A 9,749-nucleotide genomic window follows, 5' to 3' on the forward strand; every position below is an offset into this window, starting at 1 on the left:
ACCCCCGTGACGGAAGGCGAGTAGAGGAATATCCTAAGAATGTACTGTAGCAGTTGAGGAATACTACTGTAAACTCTGTGAATGTGGTAGTTGAGCCCTATAAATAGGGAACACTTATAACAGTAAATGGTTGGTTGGGGAATGAATCAATGAAACCCTAGCTTTCCGTGCCATCTCACCACACGCCCTCCTGTCGTGCCTAACCCGAGCCTCCGCCGAAGGGCGACGTCCGACGGGCGGAGGTCTCAGTCTCCCCCACGTTGTCTGAAACCGCCAGTTTCAACAGTCTAAAATATGGAAGGATGCTCTGATTGAACAGAGTGCAGTGGTTGGTTGGTCTAAAACTAAGGCAACTTGCAGTGGAATTAGTTGTTGTACTAGTTGTCATCTGTACAATTAATTAAAAGCGGTTAATCAAACCAAACTTGCTACTCCTGGATCTAGCCCTATATAAACCCAACTGGATCTACTCCTTAATTCTCTTCACCACTGTACTGGACTGGTTGCTGAATATCGATCGAATAAAGCAGTTGAGGTGAGCATTTTTAGTTTATTCGCCTCCTTACACTGTGTGTGTGGGGTGCGTGGAGCTACAGTCATGTTTTGTTCCATCCATCCATGTATCGCTGCATATCTAGCTAATGAATCAGTTAAGCTTTTCAATTAATTTGTTATTGATCGGTCTATGACTACGGATGATTCAATTCGGCTACTGGCAGGTTTCCTACGCTAGCTTAGCTTGAGCCAGCCATGCATGGCCGCCGTCCTGGATGCTTTGGCACCCTACGTGAAGAAGCTGATCAAAGACATGGCAGAAGAAGAGGTGTCCATGCTTTTGGGAGTCTCTGGCGAGATCACCAAGCTGGATGGCACCATGGAAAGTCTCAAAGCCTTTGTCTCGGATGCCGAAAGGAGGCGCATCACTGACCAGAGTGTCCAAAGATGTGTTAACAAGCTGAAGGACGCCATGTACGATGCCACCGACATCATGGAGCTCTGTCAGCTGGAGGCTGAGGAGCGCAGGGAACTGGAACTGGGAGAAGGTGGCAACAGGGAGCAGAATCTGCTAGCTTGTTGCCAGCCACTGCTGGTGTGCCTTCGGAACCCCATCGTCAGCCTCATCACGTGCGGGGGCATACAGAAGATGCAAGATTTCTTCCAGAGATTCCTCTTCTGTTTGCGGAATCCTGTGTTCGCCCACGAGATGGGCAGCCGCATCAAGGAGCTCAACCAACGGCTGGAAGGCATCTTCAAAGAGGCCAACAACTTCAAGTTTGATATCAGCCTAGGTTCTTCAAAACCGGAGCTGAGGAACCAAACCGCTGGTGCGGAGTTATCCAGCTATAAGACAATTTCACGTGTCGATGAGTCGGCCATAGTTGGGGAGCAGATAGAGAGGGATACAAAGGAGCTCGTTCAAGTGCTAACCGCAGATGACAAGAATCACGACATCAAAGTCGTGTCTATTGTTGGCACTGGCGGCATGGGAAAGACTACTCTTGCTCAGAAGATCTTTAACGATGCAGCCATCCAAAAGCACTTCAAGACGAAGAGGATGTGGCTAAGCATCACTCGAGAATTTGATGAGGCTGAGCTACTGAGGACAGCAATCAAGCATGCTAGGGGAAACCATGATGGGGAGCAAGACAAGAGCATTCTGACAGACGCCCTCATCGACGCCCTCTCCACTATGGGCAGGTTTCTATTGGTGATGGATGATGTGTGGTGCCAGAAAGCATGGAACGATGTGCTTAAGGACCCAGTTAGAATTGCCAGCAAGAAACAACCAGGAAGTCGGGTTCTTGTCACCACGAGATCTGCAATCCTACCACAGCAGATGCAAGCCGCCCTGCACCAACACCTTGTCAGGCCTCTAGACAATGATGATGCCTGGTCCTTGCTCAAGAAACAGCTACAGCCTGATCAGGTTAGTCATTTCATACTCTATACAAGTAGGATACCTGCTTTACTCATAGAAAGCCTATGAAGTCTTGTAGTCTAAGTATTCTTCCTGGGAACACCAGCTTATGAGTGTAGCAAAAAGAAACCAGCAAAACTATGATCTAGCAGACATAATCAAATTTGATAACAAAATGACACTAGGATAAGGTTAGCTATTAATTACTCTCTCCATCGAGAAACTGAGTGGACGTCTAGTTCTGTGTGAAGTCTACCAATCTCAAATTTGATTTTATTTAGTATCAACAAAAAGTATCAGTATTTATGATATCAATTTTATTATCATAAGATTTAACTTAGAGAAACGAATATACATTATATATATTTCAATTCATAAATGTTGATAATTGTCTATATAATTTAGTTAAACCTATAATAGTTTGACTTAAATAATAAAACTGCCAACTTTTTGGAATGTATGGAGTACTTAATGAGATACTACTTTTAATGGCTCCACAATAATGCTCATAAAGTTGTTGGAGAAAGAGGTAAATCTAACCGCTCAGTCAAAGGCAGTTGCATCACCTGCCTTTGCAAATCATATTTGCCAACCTCTACAAAATATTTGTATATTGGTGCCAACTTCTTCAACAAATTACCTGACCAGTGGGGCCGTGGACACATTTATGACTTTTCACTCGGTTTATTGACCATTCAACTAAAAATGAATATTTTAATGCATCTAGTATGCTGTAGCAGATAAGGATAATCCAGTACTCCCTCCAATCAAATTACGAATCGTTTTGGCTTTTTAAGATACATGGCTTTGTTATATACCTAGATATATATACTATCTCTATATTACATAGTAAAAGTCGTTTGACTTTGTTATGCACCTACATGGCTTTGTTATGCATCTACATGGCTTTTTAGGTACATGGTTTTGTTGCACCTACATGGCTTTCTTATACACCTAGAAAAGCCTAAACAACTTATAATTTTGAACAGATTGAGTACTATGTACCCCAAGTTGCCTGTTGCTGGCCATGCCTTTTAAGTTACAACAAACCTAACTTGTTGAAACCTCTTGCCTTTAAAACACAAAGACACCTCTAGGTGAACCATGATAAAACTAACCACTAGAAAACATTGCATAGTAGTCCCAATTTCCAAATGAGAACATTGAAAGCTCAAGTGCAATGCACGAACTCCATATTAATGTTACAAGATTTGCACCCATTCATACAAATTTCATTTGGAATCAGCCCATTAGTTGTCTATCCATACTTTATACAACTAGGCTATATACTTGATTTTGATAGAAGGCATATGGATCGGAGTTCCGTTAAATCTAAGAATTCGTGCTAGGAACACCAGCTTATGAGAGTAGCAAAAGGAGACCAGTAAAACTATGATCGAGAAGAAATAATCAAATGTAACAACAAAACACTAGGATCAAGTTAGCTATTATTCACTCCAATGAAAGATTTAGTGCATGGCTAGCTCCGTATGAAATCTAGCTATTTGAAATTTGATGGTATTTGAAATGTAACATCAATTATAGTGGAAGTTAATAGTAACCAAAATACCCCTGACTATTATAGTGCAACAATTAATAGTTATCTAAAAAATTCATAACTTTTTTCATATGAAGTCGTATGAACATAAACTTTAAATATAATCAAAATTGTAGAGCTCAATAATATCTATAGCTTTGTAATTGACAAATTCTTTGTTTCAAACTATTTAGGTTGCCAAAACTTCCTTTGAAATTGTCAAATTTTGACAATATCTATAAATGTAAATGATCTCAGATATTGACATGGTATATACAAAATTTGTAGTTATCAGTAGGATCTAAACTTTGTAGATGATAATTTTTTATCTGAACTAATATAGAGTCTCTTCTTAAATTTTGAAATCCAAAATTTAGGAATTTCAAAGTGTCCTGGTCATATAGAAGAACCATGGTCAAATTACACTTGAGTGGGCGGAGCTCGCTATAGCAGTCGGAGACGTAGGCTAGGCTCCCGAAGTTGAGGACCTGGCCCGGAGCGAAGGTGCTGGCCGTGACGGAGAACTCGCCGGGGAAGCAGACGCCACCGTCTGGGGGGACGCCGCTTGCTCCGGCGACGAGGCGGGTGGCTTTGGCCACTATAGAGCAGGAATCACACTTGACGTGCTCCCCTACCTAGAGCGCCAGCCGTCACGGGATCAGAACCGCGGCAAGCATTATTGTTCGTATTAGTGTCAGAGTACATGTCTCCAGTGTCCGCGGTAATTTAATTTGCACCCTTTCACTAGCCGAAAGTGGATTCAGATATTAATTGTTGCTTGTACCTCAATTCGTTGCATAACCACACTAATCTCCATGCATCGATCACTTATACGTACGTCAATTATATATGTGTGATTAGAGGGAGGAGAATCATTCATCCGACCATACACAGGCACAGGCACTGCAGGGCGTCAAATAATATGGTGTTTGAACGAAGTGTTGAAACAGCCTCCTCCTCTAACGAGAAGCCATCCACAGTTGTTAACAGTCAATTGTCTTAGAATATCGATCTGTGTCCTCTGTTCATCTTCTCCCTCTTCAAGTCACGTTTGTATATTTATTGTCTCCTAAATTTCTGTTGATGGACGAACTTTACCTTTTTTCTTGTACACAATTATAAATCATCTTAGGCAACACATGATGCTTCCAGCTACATGGGTCACTAAGAGCAAGAGGCTTTTAAAGATGGACAAACTTTGGCCCCCGTTTGGCAGGGCTCGCTTAGTTCGTATTCTAAAGTAAACTTTATTTATCCCGGTAATCGATATGCCATCAGTTTGGTACTATCTGCTTGCTGTTGCTTTGGCCAAAAATCTAGTTGTATGGGTGAGTGGCGCACTCTACTCAGTTGTGCGGTTTTTGGGCTCGGTTTCCATTCAAAAAACTGGACAAGCACTCGTTTTTGTATTTCTTTGTGTAATAAAAATTGTGGCTAAGCGTTTGCCGTCCCTTAGGAAAAAAAGACACACAGGACTCTGTATAGATTGCCATGGGCTGGACGACGCTTGGAATTATAATATGGTGAAGCAGAGTGCTGAATAGAGGCCTTGGATTGTTACAATGAACGGACATGTGGTGATGAACGAAACGTTCTGTAACCAAGGTTGTCCTCTGCTTTTCCTAGAACTGTATGTCAGTCCTCTGCTTTGTAGTGTGCAAGAACTGTATGTCAATCCTCTGCTTCGTAGCCTGCACCAACACATCCTCTGCTCTGAACGGAAGGAAACCGTAACAGAGCATAGCAGAAAGCCAACACCACCTGCAACTGCGCTACTTTTGGGCCACCATGGTGTTCTCCTCCGTCCAACTGGATGGCTGAGTGATGAGACCATGTACAGACCTGGCATGCATCGGAACCAAGAAATGAGAAAAGACATACAAACAAATATATATGCATCGGAATCAAGAAAAGAGAAACAAACGTATACAAACAAACAATTTGGCGCTGTTGGTCGGGAAAATAAAGCTTGTCTTAGACGTTAAATGAACAGTACCCCAAGTTATATAGTACTGATGAGGACATGTATAGACGGTGATTTATTACTGATTGCATTGTCTAATGGGGACGAACAAGACTGATAGGCTAAGTCTCCGTCGTTTATCCGATGGATCAATCAATTTCTAGTACTACTCTGTAGCTGGTAGGGGACATCGATGACGGAGAGCTGGGTGCAGGGGACACCCGAGAGTGACAAATGTACCGGATCATCTGTGCAATATATCCGATGAGCCAGGACTGCTGCACCTGATAATGACAACGGTAGCATCTGCTAGTGTACGCACGCCTGCTGCCAATGCGCCTCCATCTAAAGTACACTGCTCTAGCAAATTATCCAGACACCGGAATTGTTGAGCCAGCCCCGGGGAATTATTCAGACACCGGCTAGAAAAACCAAAATAACTTACAATTTGTAATGTAGGGATTAAGGAGTAGTATTTAAAGTATGATAATTATTCAGACACCGGAATTGTTGAGCCAACTGGCCAAGCAGGCATGCACCGGAATTATTGAGCCAGCAGCCCCGATGGACATAGTCTCCAACGGCGTGCCTAGCACAATCAGGAACAGTGGATTGGAGAGCTGCTGCCATTTTACTCATAATAATGGAATAAATAGAAGGGCCATATGGTGGTCGAACGAGTCTCCATGTTCATGGAACTATCCAGCTAAATATCAAAATGTGTGCTTGAATATATAGGAGTACTTTGTTAACTAGGACATCAACCGTGCTTTGTGCAGCCCATAATCTTAGATCCAAAGGACAGTAAACATCATCCAAAAAAGGGCGCTCAAGTAATATGATATGTTCATGAAAACAACCAGTTTCTCCAGAGTCACAAAACCATTTCTTTTAAATTCTTTCGGCATGCCTTTTCTCCCACTTAAACTTATTTTTATATCTTTGACGCATAACTGTTTTCAAAAAAAGAAGACAATCTTGGCAGGAAAAAAGATGTGGCATTGGTTTTGTGGTATGTATCTCAATGATTTATTTTAGATGACTTGCTAGCTCGACCTTTAGGGTGATGGCTGTGTAGGGAACAACCGGTGATCCTGTGAAGGCCGCCATCCATGCGGTTGACGATGACCCAAGTATAACCTCATGTTATGGATTCAGGGCTTGGGTCAGGCTGTACTCCAAAAACATCGGTACTGGCACTACCACTGCAGCTTGCTTTGAATCTAGAGGCGAGTGGTCCGTGGTTACAATTGGCAGTGATATGCAGTTTTCCACTGCAAGATCGTGGCTATAACCGAACCCGCAGTGAAAATCTACGTATCACTACCATAGCAATGTATCACTTGGTCTGCACGAAAGATTTATAATTTTTTCATTTGAAGTTGGATTAAGGAAAACTTTATACCAAAATTCTAGAGTTCAAATACAAGTAAACTTTGTTGTCGACAACTTTATATTTTCTCCGTTCTTCAGTCCCTCGGTCAAAGCATACCCTTTCTTATCATTTGTCACCTGTGATTAATAAGCCTGAGCCCCTCGCAGCCTCGCTTAACCTTCGCCATCACCGACGAACACCATGACACGCTCAACACATGCACATCACAAACCAAGTGACATGTTGCACAAACACCTCTAGGTGAGCCACTAGCCGAAGCCCAATTATTTGTTAACAATCACGTTACCATCATCTAAAAATACGGAAAAATAATTAACATAAACAACTGTAATATTATTCGTAATACCTAGTTGTACCACTTGTAATATGTAAAAAGAATAGCCCTAGCATTTAGTAATTAGGAGATGTATGTATTTGACCTAAATTCATTTGAGTGGGCCCATACACTACAACAAAAGTAGTTTTTCAAAGCATTTTTACCTCTAGTTTTATTGAAATCGCTCGTGACAATATATCACAGACAATTCAAAATAAAACTAGCGGTGAAAATTAATTTCATCGCTGGATTGGGACAAAAAGCAGTAGCGAAAATCATTTTCACCGTCTGGTTGGAACAAAAACCAGGGGTGACGATGATTTGCAACACCAGGTTGGAGCAGAAGTCGAAGGTGAAAACTGCCCAGAATCTGCCGTGTGATCCTCTCCCACCACTTGTCTTCCACCAGGGCTCGCCAGTAGCAGGAGGCATGCTCTAAGAGAAGTGCGCCTGTACAAGCTGACATATATAGAGAACTTCCCTTCAGTCGTGCGGCTTAAAGTATTCGACTGCCCCAAGCTGAAAAGGATCAGCGATCTCTCTAAGTTGCAGAAAATCGAGATCTTATACTGCCCAAATCTGGAGGTGTTAAAAGGTGTCCCATCACTCGACAGCATGGAGATGTGGGACGGCACCATGGAGACAGTTCCGGAATATCTGACAACAGTAACCCCAAGGTATTTCAAGTTAACATGCAGCGAGAAGTTGTACAAGTCCTTGTTAACAGGCAGCAGCTCATGTGAGTACCACAAGATCAGCCATATCAAGTCATGCGCTATCGACTACTTTCGCAGAAGATGAAGACTAATTGATGCACGACCATACTAGAAATAAATCACGTACTAATATTTTCAGGTAACAAGTGTTCCACATTACTTTTGGTTCACAGTGCAGTGCACCGCACCTACATGTGCAGTCGTAGTACTTACTACGTAGTAGTACCTCTTAATACGCACTCAATTTTGAAGTATTATTATCCATTGATCCTGTATGTAACTAATATATATGCAGGGATCCTTATGGCGGAGCCGCATCCTGCTAGCTTGCAGCGGCCAGTACTTTGTTTTGCTCAATTGCTCTGCTTGATGCTGCCGGTGGGTGGGTCACACCCAGACTGTGTACAGAGGCCTACGAATGACATACTGAGGAATCATTGTAACCGGAGGCGCTCTTGTATTACTTGGGCCTCTATATTTTATCTACTATGTATGTTTTTTATTGAAGTAATGGACCTATGTATATTTGTACAAGTAATGGACCTGAGGTGCAGGATTTGTAATAAACAGGGAGCAGACATGGGAGCACCATAATGGTGATTATGACGTGCTCTGCTTTCTGACGGAGACAGGGCAAATGTCCAGAACGAGCCTTCCTTGTGAGTTGTGGATAACAGATGAACCAAGCATGGTGACTTTGGTGGTCAAATCGACACTATTTGTCCGTCATTCTTTTTGTCTTAAATCGGTCGTTCTAACATTGTGAAGCAAAATCGTCTAAAAAAAACTTGTGAAGCAAAATGACCAAAAATAAATAAAAGCCACCCTGTATTGCCCGACAGACCAATTCACAATTCCACTTGAAGAAGAAGATATCCGTGAAGTAGCATGTACATAATCTTTGTGAAAAAGAAAAAAAGTAGCATGTACATAATGATCTTGTTCTTCCCAGCCCATTCGTGTAAAGCAAACAGATACTTTTTCTAATGACAACTACATTTAGGCCTTGTTTGGATATAGTCGGATGCGCATCAATTCACATGTGTTGCGGAGATTGGAGTGTAATCTGAACTAAATTCCACCCCAATTCACACCAACACATATGAATTGAGGTGAATCTGACATCATCCGAACATTTTTTGTACGAGTCTTTGTCAATAGGCAGTAGCTCATCTTAGTACGACAAGATGAGCCATATCAAGTCGTCAAATATCGACTACATTCGCTGAAGATGAAGATTAAGGGCCTGTTTGGTATAGCTTCACCAACAACTTCATAAGCTACTGTGAGCTATCTTTTTGCCAAACACCCTTTTTTTCAAAACAGCTTGATGGGTGAAGCTGTTGTTTTCTCCTCCGACGGAAGCATAGTGTGGGAGAGATGAAAAAAAGCTGCTTATCCCAGCTTCATCTAATACAAGTGGGCCTCAATTTCCTAAAAGACTGCATTTGCCCTCTCTCAGTGAATGCCAGCATGTAGTGCGCAGCCGTGAGGTGCACGCGGCCATGGCCGGAACCGGAAGGGCAGGCCACCGGGGTGTGAGACATGGCCACCGGGCGCGCGGTGATGCAAAGGCATCCGGGGCGCCACCGCTGGAGTCACAAAAAAAGGGGTGCCGCCGCTGGCTATGCCTGCCGCCGTGAGGGGCGCTGCTGCTGGCCGCTGGGAGGAGCGCCGCCGTGGGCCCCTGGAGGGCCGATGGGTGGGGAGCCGCTACAGGGGGAGATGGCCGCCGAGAGGGGCATGGGCCGCCTGGAGGGCCACCGGGAGAGGCGCCGTCTGGAAGAAAGGCTTGCAGGAAGAATGAGGAAGACACCCACGAAGAAGACGAGGAAAAAAAACGAGGTAAAATAAAAGGAGGGGTGTTATAGTAATTTTATTCTTTTTGTCTTCTATGTGAAGC

General features: G+C 43.0%; 1 protein-coding gene across 5 annotated transcripts; it reads left to right on the plus strand.

Annotated features, from left to right (window-relative positions):
* Window positions 1-317: 317 nt before the first annotated feature.
* On the plus strand, window positions 318-8,484 carry LOC136487238 (putative disease resistance protein RGA3). Of its 5 annotated transcripts, XR_010767189.1 has the most exons (4): window positions 318-535; window positions 720-1,927; window positions 7,540-7,985; window positions 8,142-8,484. XR_010767189.1 is itself a non-coding variant. In XM_066484358.1 (3 exons), the coding sequence occupies exons 2-3, from the start codon at window positions 755-757 to the stop codon at window positions 8,214-8,216; spliced, it is 1,248 nt and encodes a 415-aa protein (XP_066340455.1). In that variant the 5' UTR covers window positions 318-535; window positions 720-754; the 3' UTR covers window positions 8,217-8,484. The 5 variants fall into 5 exon arrangements, 4 of the variants coding, with proteins under 4 accessions (XP_066340455.1, XP_066340456.1, XP_066340458.1 ...); XM_066484358.1 differs by lacking the exon at window positions 7,540-7,985; XM_066484359.1 differs by lacking the exons at window positions 7,540-7,985; window positions 8,142-8,484 and adding an exon at window positions 4,317-7,531.
* Window positions 8,485-9,749: the final 1,265 nt, after the last annotated feature.

The sequence above is a fragment of the Miscanthus floridulus genome, chromosome 10, assembly GCF_019320115.1.
Source record: "Miscanthus floridulus cultivar M001 chromosome 10, ASM1932011v1, whole genome shotgun sequence".
Lineage (NCBI taxonomy): Eukaryota > Viridiplantae > Streptophyta > Magnoliopsida > Poales > Poaceae > Miscanthus > Miscanthus floridulus.